This window comes from Oncorhynchus kisutch, linkage group LG6 (genome assembly GCF_002021735.2).
Source record: "Oncorhynchus kisutch isolate 150728-3 linkage group LG6, Okis_V2, whole genome shotgun sequence".
NCBI classification, from domain to species: Eukaryota; Metazoa; Chordata; class Actinopteri; order Salmoniformes; family Salmonidae; genus Oncorhynchus; species Oncorhynchus kisutch.
This window is the reverse complement of record NC_034179.2, coordinates 46,805,164-46,819,708: the sequence shown is the minus strand read 5'-3', so window position 1 is coordinate 46,819,708 and position 14,545 is coordinate 46,805,164. Positions and strand designations below refer to the sequence as shown.

General features: G+C 42.2%; 1 protein-coding gene across 1 annotated transcript in view; it reads right to left on the bottom strand.

Annotated features, from left to right (window-relative positions):
• Positions 1-11,282: 11,282 nt before the first annotated feature.
• The window catches only part of LOC109892923 (neutrophil cytosolic factor 1-like), a 30,637-nt gene continuing 27,374 nt past the window's right edge, over positions 11,283-14,545 (bottom strand). Inside the window, exon 11 of the mRNA XM_020485807.2 lies at positions 11,283-12,477. Within this exon, the coding sequence (XP_020341396.1) occupies positions 12,329-12,477 (149 nt within the window). The 3' untranslated portion in view covers positions 11,283-12,328. The remainder of the gene's footprint in view (positions 12,478-14,545) is intronic.

The window sequence follows — 14,545 nt, the reverse complement described above, 5'->3', positions numbered from 1 at the left end:
CCACAGCACTACCCTTCTTCTAACACGGCTAACGTTAGTAATCTAACATTGCACTGTTACTAAAATTGAAGTGATTCATTGAATTTTTGCAAGCAGCATTTAGATTGTTGGAGACAGCAACAACAAAAAACTCCTTTAGTTTAGCCACTAACTATTACAGTCACTCATCATCATATAAAAATAGTAAAGTTATGGTTTTAACTTTGGTCCTTTTTAATCCTTACGACACAAGCTTCAATGCAAGAGTGACACCTAGATACTGGTATAATCGTAACATTCATAGCTACCTACAGTGCCTTGCAAAAGTATTCACCCCCCTTGGCATTTTTCCTATTTTGTTGCATTACAACCTGTTATTTACATGGCTTTTTATTTGGATCTCATGTAATCGACATACACATTGGTGAAGTGAAATTAAAAAAGTGTGTTGTTTCAAAATCTGGTGCAACCAATTATCTTCAGAAGTCACATAATTAGTTAAATAAAGTCCACCAGTGTGCAATCTAAGTGTCACATGAGCTGTCACATGATCTCAGTATATATACACCTGTTCTGAAAGGCCCCAGAGTCTGCAACACCACTAAGCAAGGGGCACCACCAAGCAAGCGGCACCATGAAGACCAAGGAGTTCTCCAAACAGGTCAAGGACAAAGTTGTGGATTAGTACAGATCAGGGTTGGGTTATAAAAAAATATCTGAAACTTTGAACATCCCAAGGAGCACTATTAAACCCATTATAAATGTTTTTAAAGAATATGACACCACAACAAACCGGCCAAGAGAGGGCCACCCACCAAAACTCATGGACCAGGCAAGGAGGTCATTAATCAGAGGCAACAAAGAGACCAAAGATAACCCTGAAGGAGCTGCAAAGCTCCACAGTGGAGATTGGAGTATCTGTCCATAGGACCACTTTAAGCCGTACACACCACAGAGCTGGGCTTTATGGAAGAGTGGCCAGAAAAAAGGCATTTGCTTAAAGAAAAAAATAAGCAAACACGTTTGGTGTTCGCCAAAAGGCATGTGGGAGACTCCCCAAACATATTGAAGAAGGTACTGAATACTTTCAGAAGCCACTGTACATTATGGTGACATGAGTTGTGTGTGTGTTCAACGCCATTTTGACATGCGTATGTCCGCAGAGGGAGCCATGACAGTCACCCTTAACTGCACTTTCAACTTTGATCCGGTTCAGAAAGGAACCAATACAAGTGAAGCAAGTGACAGTACGCTACGTTGCTGGGCTGGAGTGTAAATTCTGAATCACAGTTTATTATCTGAGCAACTGTCAATGTTATCTGAATCATCAACTCTTTCTTTCACACAATTATACAGTTTTATGTCCCTCCGTTTTGTATGATATATTACATTTTCCAATGATATAGTACACATATAGAAGTGACATCTGGCCGATGTAGTATGGAGAGCGTTTGCAAATTGCCAAGATGTCGCCGAGATGTTGGCATTAGATAATGTTCGCCCTTTAGCCGCTGTTTGGACGATGCATCTCAAAGCTGAATGCTGCCTGGCCGCTCTACAAACAACATTAAAAATACCTTTGTTTGAGGCCGGATCCAACAGCAAATAATGTTTCACTACACAATTTGAATTACGCTAACCAAATTAGTTTAAACATCGAATTTGAATGGAAAACAGATTATTGGCTAAATTATACCGGCACTACTAAAAAACTGTATGCTTTGCTGGACTATAAGTGATTTTGTTTGTGGGGAAAATGAAGAGTAGATTCAAGTTAATCATTGCTATACCATCAAGTTCTTAAAAGAACTCCAGCACAGAGAAGAGAGAAACAAGGAAACATCATATTTAACAAAAATATAGCTTATGCAGAGGGGGTTTATAACTATAGTTGGTTCGATAAAGATGGAATTAAGGTTTAATTATAGGCTAAGAGCAGTGAATATGTGATGAATATATTTACAAAAAAAGGTCATGTTTGAGTCCAATAACGAAGTCGAAAATAGACGAAACGTAGTCTATACCCAGATAAAGAGCAATATACCAAATGATAGACAACTGAGAATTCCTCTGAGAATTGACAATATACACTGCTCACTGGATTTGGAGTCACTCAAAATGAAAGTGGAAAACCACACTACAGGCTGATCCAACTTTGATGTAATGTCCTTAAAACAAGTCAAAATGAGGCTCAGTAGTGTGTGTGGCCTCCACGTGCCTGTTTGACCTCACTACAACGCCTGGGTATGCTCCTGATGAGGTGGCGGATGGTCTCCTGAGGGATCTCCTCCCAGACCTGGACTAAAGCATCCGCCAACTCCTGGACAGTCTGTGGTGCAACGTGGAGTTGGTGGATGGAGCGAGACATGATGTCTCAGATGTGCTCAATTGGATTCAGGTCTGGGGAACGGGCGGGCCAGTCCATAGCATCAATGCGTTCCTCTTGCAGTAACTGCTGACACACTCCAGCCACATGAGGTCTAGCATTGTCTTGCATTAGGAGGAACCCAGGGCCAACCACACCAGGATATGGTCTCACAATGGGTCTGAGGATCTCATCTCGGTACCTAATGGCAGTCATGCTACTTCTGGCGAGTACATGGAGGGCTGTGCGGCCCTCCAAAGAAATGCCACCCCACACCATGACTGACCCACCGCCAAACCGGTCATGCTGGAGGATGTTGCAGGCAGCAGAACGTTCTCCACGGCGTCTCCAGACTGTCACGTCTGTCACATGTGCTCAGTGTGAACCTGCTTTCATCTGTGAAGAGCACAGGGCACCAGTGGCGAATTTGCCAATCTTGGTGTTCTCTGGCAAATGAAAAACGTTCTGCCCGGTGTTGGCTGTAAGCACAACCCCCACCTGTGGACATCAGGCCCTCATACCACCCTCATGGAGTCTGTTTCTGACCGTTTGAGCAGACACATGCACATTTGTGGCCTGCTGGAGGTCATCTTGCAGGGCTCTGGCAGTGCTCCTCCTGCTCCTCCTTGCACCAAGGCGGAGGTAGTGGTCCTCCTGCTGGGTTGTTGCCCTCCTACGGCCTCCTCCACGTCTCCTGATGTACTGGCCTGTCTCCTGGTAGTGCCTTCATGCTCTGGACACTACGCTGACAGACACAGCAAACCTTCTTGCCACATCTCGCATTGATGTTCCATCCTGGATGAGCTGCACTACCTGAGCCACTTGTGTGGGTTGTAGACTCCGTCTCATGCACCCCTAGAGTGAAAGCACCGCAGCTTTCAAAAGTGACCAAAACATCAGCCAGGAAGCATAGGAACTGAGAAGTTGTCTGTGGTCCCCACCTGCAGAACCACTCCTTTATTTGGGGTGTCTTGCTAATTGCCTATAATTTCCACCTGTTGTCTGTTCCATTTGCACAACAGCATGTGACATTTATTGTCAATCAGTGTTGCTTCCTAAGTGGACAGTTTGATTTCACAGAAGTGTGATTGACTTGGAGTTACATTGTGTTGTTTAAGTGTTCCCTTTATTTTTTTGAGCAGTGTATTTTCTAAGCAGTCCTATGGTCAAGAATGAGATGACACAGGCACAAATTAGGAGAAAACATGAATGCGCACTTTAAACAGACACATCAATAATCTTTTTAGACAAAGTACAATAGACAGGGACATGATAACATGATAAACACACAACAATTGCTACTGTGACTCAGGGCTCGAAATTATAGTCCTCCCGTCATCCCGGGGATGATAAATATGTAGCTGTTCAAAACAGACTGGGACAGTTCTGGGATGATAGAGTCAAAATTAATGCAAACCCTCCAAGCAGGGGCTGGGGTTCATTTGGGATTCACAGAGAATCCACTGGCAGACTTGAATCAACAGCCTGTTTGACAGATGGAGACAAACAATAACGTATTGTAGATGGGTATACAGTGTTCGGAGAGTACTTAGATCCCTTCCCTTTTCCCACATTACAGCCTTATTCTAAAATCTACACACAATAACCCATAATGACAAACCGAACACAGGTTGTTTTTAGAAATGTTTGCAAATGTATTCATAAAAAAGGGACAAAAATAAGCATTTGCCCTGCACACGAAGAGACAACACACAATACTTTAGCCCTTGGCGCAGTCACAGCTCTCAGGCACCTTGCTAGCCGAAGGTCAGGCAAAAGAGAGCGCCAAAAGGAAATAACAGGTGCTGCGTGCACACATTCAGTGCACAACAGCACACCATACAATACAAGTAAAATGAAATAGAACATAATTCCAACAAAATAAAAGACATACAGTACCTGCACACGAAGAGACAACACACAATATTTTAACCCTTGGCGCAGTCACAGCTCTTAGGCACTTACGCAAGCACATGGACACTCACTCAAACACTGTCCCAAGTACTCACAAGTTACAATAGGTACCCTAGTTAGCGAGCTCGGTGACATGAATCTTTTTATTGTCCACATTGTATCAAATGGTTGCATAACAGCACATTGTGTAACATTACAATGGTTTTATATTGAACAATTTCGGAGCCAAGGACAACATACCTTGCTAGCTGAAGGTCAGGCAAAAGAGAACAATAAGGGGGTACGGAAATACAGATAACCCGCGATGGGCCAAACCAAAATATACACAACTTTTACAATCACGTGTAAAGTGTTTGTACACCCAAAAATAACATTAGCTATGCAGCTGTAATTAAATTTAAAAAACACTGAATTATTATTATCAAATTATTAACATCCCCTCTTGACCTGGCCTATTTGAATTGATCCTTGTGTGCAACTTGGTGCATAATCTAGGGGAACAACATCACACTGCTACACATTTACATAAGTAAGTGCAATGAGACTCGAAATTGATCTCAGGTGCATCCTGTTTCCATTGAGCATCCTTGATGTTTCTACAATTTGGAGTCCACCTGTGGTAAATTCAATTGATTGGACATGATTTGGAAAGGCACGCACCTGTCTATATAAGGTCCCACGGTTGACAGGGCATGTCAGAGCAAAAACTAAGCCATGAGGTCGAAGGAATTGACCTTAGAGCTCAGAGACAGGATTGTGTTAAGGCACATATCTGGGGAAGGGTACCAACAAATGTCAGCATCATTGAAGGTCCCCAAGAACACAGTGGCCTCCATCATTCTTAAATGGAAGAAGTTTGGAACCACCAAGACTCTTCCTGATGAAACCAAGATTGAACTCTTTGGCCTGAATGCCAAGCTTCACATCTGGAGGAAACCTGACACCATCCTTACGGTGAAGCATGGTGGTGGCAGCATCATTTTGTGCGGATGTTTTTCAGCTCCAGGGACTAGGAGACTAGTCAGGATCGATGGAAAGATGAACAGATCGAGAAAAGTACAGAGAGATCCTCAATGAAAACCTGCTCCGGAGTACTCAGGCCCTCAGACTGGGGCGAAGGTTCACCTTAGAACAGAACAATGACCCTAAGCACACAATGACCCTAAGACAAAGCAGGAGTGGCTTCGGGACAAGTCTCTGAATGTCCTTGAGTAGCCCAGCCAGAGCCCGGACTTGAACCTGATTGAACATAGCACCTGAAAATAGCTGTGCAGCGACGCTACTTATCCAACCTGACAGAGCTTGAGAGGGGGGAAACTATTTAATACATTTTAGAATAAGGCTGTAATGTACTTTCCAAATTCTCTGTATGATAAGCTAGGTCTCTGCTGTGACTTGATCAGTAGGCCTACCGTTAATTACTTTCTTGTTCTGCTCTCTCATCCACTAGTCCACTGGTCCTTATTTGGCTCCCTTTTGCTCTGTCTTGGCTCAGCCTGAGACAATTTTGAATGGGTTTCTCAACATCAATCTCTATCATTTCTGACAGTGCTACATTTCTAAGAAGTGACACTAGAAGGGAAAACATAAAGCAAAAAAGTATCAGAACATTTGTATTTAACAAGAGTGGTGATGTGCTGCATCCCAATTCTCCACACTTCTCCTAAAGTATGCACTTGTACACTCCTTCTCATAGGTATTAAAGGCATTGAATTGGTGTGAGTATTGGCTGATTGATTTAATTTATTACACAATTGAGAAAATACAAGGCTGCTCCAGCCGGAAACAACCGAACATACATAAATTAATTATTGAGGATAAGAGGAAGGCAAGGTGGAATATATACCACATTTTTTTGGTTGTTAGAGCAACGGGTGCTGTGGGTGGGCTCTCTATGTGGTCTTTACACTAGCTGATTTCCAAGAGCTTCTGTATAATAACATCTATTTGATTTACAATGGTCTTTCCTTTCACTTACTAATCATAAAACAGAAAAATATCACAGTAATGGTTGAACCTACCCACTATGATGTCCTTCACTGGTTGCGTCTTAATGCCAATCTTCTGTCCTCTCCCACACCAATTGAATTGGATGGCTAGGTTAGATCCGCCACGCTGACCCTCAAAACGGGGGCCCCTCAGGGGTGCGTGCTTAATCCCCTCCTGTACTCCCTGTTCACCCATGACTGTGTGGCCACGCACGACTCCAACACCATCATTAAGTTTGCAGATGACACAAATGTGGTAGGCCTGATTAGTGACGACAATGAGACAGCCTACAGGGAGGAGTTCAGAGACCTGACAGTGTGGTGTCAGGACAATAACCCCTCCCTCTTCGTTAGCAAGACAAAGCCGCTGATTGTGATGACTTAGCAGATAAGAAAGAACTATCAGTATTTACATGGCTAAAAGAGAAGGAGTATAATATCTATTGTTTACAAGAAAATCAATAAACAATTTGAGATTAAGTTGTTTGGAAAAAGACTAGGGGGAGGGGGGGGGATATACTTCTCCATGGGCAAAGAAACTCAAAAGGGGTGATGATATTAATTAACAATGATCCGAATGTGCAAATTCCCCAAACAAGTCCGCAAGGTAGATGGATTATTTTAAATATGTTATTGGACCATAAACAGATTTGACACAATCTATATGTTCCAAATAATGATGATCCACACTTCTTTGAAAATACACTACCGTTCAAAAGTTTGGGGTCATTTAGAGATGTCCTTGTTTTTGAAAGAAAAGCATTTTTTGTCCATTAAATTAACATCAAATTGATCTGAAATACAGTGTAGACATTGTTAATGTTATAAACAGCAGATTTTTATGAAACATCTACATAGGAGTACAGAAGCCCATTGATCATTAGAAAACCCTTTTGCAGTTATGTTAGCACAGCTGAAAACTGCTGTCCTGATTACAGAAGCAATAAAACTGGCCTTCTTTAGACTAGTTGAGTATCTGGAACATCAGTATTTATGGGTTCGATTACAGGCTCAAAATGGCCAGAAACAAAGCACTGTCTTCTGAAACTCATCAGTCTATTATTTTTCTAAGAAATTAAGGCTATTCCATGCAAGAAATTGCCGAGGAGCTGAAGATCTTGTATAACTCTGTGTACTACTCCCTTTACAGAACAGCGCAAACTGCCTCTAACCAGAATAGAAAGAGAAGTGCACAACTGAGCAAGAGGACAAGTACATTAGAGTGTCTAGTTTGATAAACAGATGCCTCAGAAGTCATCAATTGGTAGCTTCATTAAATAGTGCCCACAAAACACCCGTCTCCACTGTTGACGGTAAGAGGCAACTATGGGATGCTGGCGTTCTAGGCAGAGTTCCTCTGTCCAGTGTCTGTGTTCTTTTGTCCATCTTAATCTTTTCTTTTTATTGGCCAGTCTGAGATATGGCTTTTCTTTGCAATTCTGCCTAGAAGGCCAGCCTCCCGGAGTCGCCTCTTCACTGTTGACGTTGAGACAGGTTAAATTATCTTAATTTTTTTATTTCACCTTTATTTAACCAGGTAGGCAAGTTGAGAACAAGTTCTCATTTACAATTGCGACCTGGCCAAGATAACGCAAAGCAGTTCGACACATACAACAACACAGAGTTACACATGGAGTAAAACAAACATACAGTCAATAATACAGTAGAAACAAGTCTATATATGATGTGAGCACATGAGGTGAGATAAGGGAGGTAAAGGCAACAAAAAAAAGCCATGGTGGCAAAGTAAATACAATATAGCAAGTAAAACACTGGAATGGTAGATTTGCTGGGGAAGAATGTGCAAAGTATAAATAAATATAATGGGGTGCAAAGGAGCAAAATAAATAAATAAAATAAAATAAATACAGTAGGGAAAGAGGTAGTTGTTTGGGCTAAATTATAGATGGGCTATGTACAGGTGCAGTAATCTGTGAGCTGCTCTGACAGCTAGTGCTTAAAGCTAGTGAGGAAGATAAGTGTTTCCAGTTTCAGATATTTTTGTAGTTCGTTCCAGTCATTGGCAGCAGAGAACTGGAAGGAGAGGCGGCCAACGAAATAATTGGTTTTGGGGGTGACTAGAGAGATATACAGAGGGGCAAAAAAGTATTTAGTCAGCCACCAATTGTGTTAGTTCTCCCACTTAAAAAGATGAGAGGCCTGTAATTTTCATCATAGGTACACTTCAACTATGACAGACAAAATGAGAAGAAAAAAATCCAGAAAATCACATTGTAGGATTTTTTATAAATGTATTTGCAAATTATGGTGGAAAATAAGTATTTGGTCACCTACAAACAAGCAAGATTTCCGGCTCTCACAGACCTGTAACAACTTCTTTAAGAGGCTCCTCTGTCCTCCACTCATTACCTGTATTAATGGCACCTGTTTGAACTTGTTATCAGTATAAAAGACACCTGTCCACAACCTCAAACAGTCACACTCCAAACTCCACTATGGCCAAGACCAAAGAGCTGTCAAAGGACACCAGAAACAAAATTGTAGACCTACACCAGGCTGGGAAGACTGAATCTGCAATAGGTAAGCAGCTTGGTTTGAAGAAATCAACTGTGGGAGCAATTATTAGGAAATGGAAGACATAAAAGACCACTGATAATCTCCCTCGATCTGGGGCTCCATGCAAGATCTCACCCCGTGGGGTCAAAATGATCACGAGAACGGTGAGCAAAAATCCCAGAACCACACGGGGGGACCTAGTGAATGACCTTCAGAGAGCTGGGACCAAAGTAACAAATCCTGCAATGCCAGACGTGTCCCCCTGCTTAAGCCAGTACATGTCCAGGCCCGTCTGAAGTTTGCTAGAGAGCATTTGTATGATCCAGAAGAAGATGTCATATGGTCAGATGAAACCAAAATATAACTTTTTGGTAAAAACTCAACTCGTTGTGTTTGGAGGACAAAGAATGCTGAGTTGCATCCAAAGAACACCATACCTACTGTGAAGCATGGGGGGTGGAAACATCATGCTTTGGGGCTGTTTTTCTGCAAAGGGACCAGGATGACTGATCCGTGTAAAGGAAAGAATGAATGGGGCCATGTATCGTGAGATTTTGAGTGAAAACCTCCTTCCATCAGCAAGGGCATTGAAGATGAAACGTGGCTGGGTCTTTCAGCATGACAATGATCCCAAACACACTGCCCGGGCAATGAAGGAGTGGCTTCGTAAGAAGCATTTCAAGGTCCTGGAGTGGCCTAGCCAGTCTCCAGATTTCAACCCCATAGAAAGTCTTTGGAGGGAGTTGAAAGTCTGTGTTGCCCAGCAACAGCCCCAAAACATCACTACTCTAGAGGAGATCTGCATGGAGGAATGGGCCAAAATATCAGCAACAGTGTGTGAAATCCTTGTGAAGACTTACAGAAAACATTTGACCTCTGTCATTGCCAACGAAGGGTATATAACAAAGTATTGAGATAAACTTTTGTTATTGAAGAAATACTTATTTTCCACCATAATTTGCAAATAAATTCATTAAAAAGCCTACAATGTGATTTTCTGTACCTTGAATTCTATATAAATCACAGACAGTATCACCAGCAAAGCATACCTCACACCATTACACCTCCTCCTCCATGCTTCACGGTGGGAACCACATGTAGTGATCATCCGTTCACCTACTTTGTGCCTCACAAAGACACGGCGGTTGGAACCAGAAATCTCATATTTGGACTCATCAGACCAAAGGACAGATTTCCACCGGTCTAATGTCTTTTGTCCGTGTTTATTGGCCCAAGCAAGTCTCTTATTATTGGTGTCCTTTACTAGTGGTTTCTTTGCAGCAATTTGACCATGAAGGCCTGATTCATTCAGTCTCATCTGAACAGTTGATGTTGATGTGTCTGTTATTTGAACTCTCTGGAAGCATTTATTTGGACCGCAATTTGAGGCTGTTGCATTAGCCTCATTGCATAAAAATGTTTTTTTTTTTATGCTAGTGGTTTCATTAATTTGGGCTCTATCGCATCCCACAACTATCCCAGACTATGTTTGGAATATTTCTTTCTCGCACAGAATAGGTCAACTTTTGTACTATGGGGGATAGTAGATTGACATAGGCAAATGCTTTTGCTGTTGATGGTGTTGGAGTCATGCGTGACCACCAGTCGTGGGTGAACAGGGAGTACAGGAGGGTCTAAGCACACACCCGAGGGGCCCCCGAGGGTCAGCGTGGCGGAGGTCTTGTACCAACCCTCATTACCTGTGCCGGCCCGTCAGGATGTCAAGGATCCAGTAACAGAGGGAGGTGTTCAGAGATGAGCTTGGAGGAGACTATGGTGTTGAACGCTGAGCTGTAGTCTATGAACAGCATTCTCACAGTCATTTCCCCTGTTGTCCAGGTGGGAGCAGGCAGTGTGAAGTGCAATTGAGATTGCATCATCTGTGGATCTGTTGAGGCGATATGAAATTTGGGGTGGGTCCAGGGTGTCTGGGATGATGTTGGAGTTCTTGGGAACAGGGACAATGGTAGTCAGCTTGAAACATGTTAGGAGGAGATTGAAAATGTCTGTGAAGACACTTGCCATCTGGTCTGCGCATGCTTTGTGAAGGCACCGTGGTATTCCGTCTGCGAGTGTTGGTCTGTTTAAAGGTTTCTCACATAGTCCATGGAGAGTGAGATCACACGGTCATCCGGAACAGGGGCTTTCACGCAAGACTCAGTGTTGTTTTCCTCGAAGTGAGCAGAGAAGGCATTTAGCTCGTTTGGGAGTTCTGCATCACTGGGCAGCTCACTGCTGGGTTTCCCTTTGTAATCTGTTATCGTCTGCAAGCCCTGCTACACACGACGAGCGTCGGAGCCGGTGCAATAGGATTATAGGATATGATTATTTTCCTTTTGCATGTTTGATGTCTAATCGGAGGTCATAGTGGGCTTTCTTGTATGCTTCCATGTCTGCGTCCTGTTCTTTGTAAGCAGTAGCTCAAGCCTTTATCTCAGTGCGGATAGTGCCTGTAATCCATGGTTCTTGGTCACTGAGGGGACATCGTCGCTAACGATGAAATAGCAGACTGCACAAAATAATTTCAGACCATATTATTTATTTTGTAGGTTACAAATAGCTTATTTCAGCAAACAAATAAAGAAGCTAATATTCCAAAAACTGCATATGGCGTCGCAAACACATTTACTAACCACACACTTTATAAAAAAGTAACAGAGAAAATGGACACTTAAAAATGTGTAATACACCGATGTCATTTTAGGGTAACTTATTGTATACTGAACAAAAATACAAACACAACATGTAAAGTGCTGTCACATGTTTCATGACCTGGAATAAAAGATCCCTGAAATTGTGATGGGACAATAAAAAGCCACTCTAAAATGTGCAGTTTTGTCACACGACACAATTCCACAGATGTCTCAAGTTGAGGGAGCGTGCAATTGGCATGCCGACTGCAGGAATGTCCACCAGAGCTGTTTCCAGAGAATTGAATGTTAATTTCTCTACCATATGCTGCCTCCAGCGTCATTTTGGAAAATTTGTCAGTATGTCTAACTGGCCTCAACCACAGATCACTTGTAACCATGCCAGCCCAGGACCTCCACATCTTCACCTGCGGGATTATCTGAGAAAAGTCACCCAGACAGCTGATGAAACTGAAGTGCATTTCTGTCTGTAATAAAGCCTTTTTGTGAGGAAAACTCATTCTGATTGTCTGGGCCAGGCTCCCTCAATTAGGGCCTGATGAATGTATTTAAATGAACTGATTTCCTTCTATGAACTGTAACTGAAATGAACTATGAACTGTCATTGAAATTGTTGCATTTATATTTTTGTTCAGTATACATAAAGAAAACCGATATGAAAATGCCCTCAAAGAAAAGGTGACATTCTGTACTGTCGCCTCATATTTCTATAGCCAAATGAAATGTTTTTTCTTCACTGTCCAAATAAATAGGTAGAGGAGTGTACACTTAGTTAGTTCTAAGTGTTTACATTTAGAACAAAATGCAAAGTGTCCTCTATGGTACACATGGTTGGCTTTATCTGCTGATCAGTTTGTATTGCACACATTAACCCATCTTTCTTTGCATTCCATTACTGACACAAAGTTTAAAGCTCAGTTCGTCTTGCGGACGCTGACTTTTTTGCAGGTGTTCTCCGTGCAGCGCTCCATGATGAGTTCAGGACTGGGCCGAGGGGGGATGAAGGGAGCCCCTTTCTTCAGCTCGCCCCCTGGACTAGAGCCTGCTGGCTTTGGGATGTTGTCTGAAAGTCAATCGGTAGAAAACTGTGAAGGCCTTATTTTAGAAACGGTCATTGAAATTGGTAAAAGGTTAAACAATGAAATTATGAGAACTATAACAGTTGGACAATGGATGCAGATACTCCAAATGTTTGAATTCCCATCAGATATTGATTGAATTATAGCACACACAACATTGTACTGGCAGAGACAAATAATTAAAGGGGTCTGAATTGGCTGATTTCGCCTCAGTTTTCCGCCCTCCTCGTTAATAAATGCAACTGAAAAGACAAGATTTGCATCTTGGAGGTGTGCTTTGATGTGGGTGTGTTTCTTGTGGGCATTCGTACATTCACTCTGGCCAAACTTCAACACAGTTAGTCACTCACCCGTCTATAATGTGAAAACAGTCTTCTAGGGAGAGTTAAGAGGTCAGAGTGATGTTCTCTCATTTGTGTCAAGAGGTAGCTAGCAAGCTAGCCAACTGTAGCCAAGCTAGCCAACTCTAGCTCGCTGAAGCCTGTGTGCGACTGCGGCAGAATTTGTTTGATGTTGGATATCTCTATTGGGCTAACTTCATCACGGTTAGTGTGCGTTCCGAGCAGGTTCAGAGAGAGAATTTATGAATGATCAACCACGTGTTAAGCTGAAACTACATGGAGAGACGCCCGTCAACAGCATGACATTTGTGTTTGAGAGTAGGGAGTGTCAATTTACATACGTTGTGTAGCGCATGCCAACTTAATTGCCATGAAAATCCATAATAAACAGTTGTATTTATGTTCGCTATGGAGCCCCTGGGAATGGCTGTTGGGTGTTCCTTTTGACTCACGTTAGAGGTCCTACGGGAGACACCGTACCTGTCTGGGCTAAACAAAATGTGAAGAGAGTTGTAGCTAATAAACCCAAACAGACGGAAGTTGCTTTTATTTCAGCGCATTTCATTTGTTAACTGCTCATAAAACACTCGCCAAAATAGTTATTTAATCTCTTTTTGGTAATGTAAGTGTCGAGATGCTGCGTTAAATCCCCGACCAGGAGTTAGCGTTCTTATAGGGTAATGTGGGTCTACTGGGGTAGGGATGAAAAAGTCTGCGATTTGCTTTGTTAAATCTCGTTAATTCTCTTAAACTAAATACCGTGACTGTAGCTGGGAATGTTGTTTGAAATGTCCGATACAACATCAGTTGGCTGATATCATTAACCTACTGCATGCCCCTTAAAAAATAAATAAATGCTGTGTGCAGGGTATGCTATTACCATGCTAACACTCATTAAGACATACTGGCAGCATAGCTAGCCATCTCAAGCAATCGCTGGTTGAAGTAACATTTTAGTGTAATAGAATTGACTGGTGACTATGATATGAATATTCATCACAACATTTTGACTGCATCTATAAAAAATAAAAATAAATAAAAAAATTATTAAAACGATTGTGTCGTTGTTGCTTGAATTCAGATGAAGTTGAACTGTTAGATTGGTGCGTACCCCAGTCCCGGATGAGTAGTGTCCCTTTATAGACGTAACAGAAAACCAATGTATTCCATTAAGCCCATTTCAGTCATTACCGGAGTCTTTGAAAGGTCATTACAAACATTTTCGTGGTTGTAAATGTTAACATAAAAAACGAATGGCACAAGTGAGAGTAGGAAAGAGTAACAAGAGTAAAATGAAAGCAATCAATCCAGTGAAATTTAAGTGACACGTGGAATTTGCACCCCTCAAACACAGGAAATTGTTATCAGAAAAGGAGAAATCCTCAGGTGATCGGGGCAAGCGCATTGCTGCTTTTATGGAGACGGCAATATACAGCTTTGCTGTCTGATTGAAAGGCTTTACTGTGGGAGCAAGTCATAGCCAATACTACCCCACCGGAGACCTGGCTTCAAATAGTATCTGTATTCTTTCAAACTCTTAGCAGTGTTTGCTTGAGCTCAATCAATCTATCAAATGTATTTTATAAAGCCCTTTTTACTTCAGCAGTTGTCACTGCTGCTTTACAGCTGAGCTGTAAAGGAGTGCCTGGAGCTGAGCTTGCCTGGAGTGCCACATAAACGGGGTTTGAACTTTTGGTACTATTTCATTGGT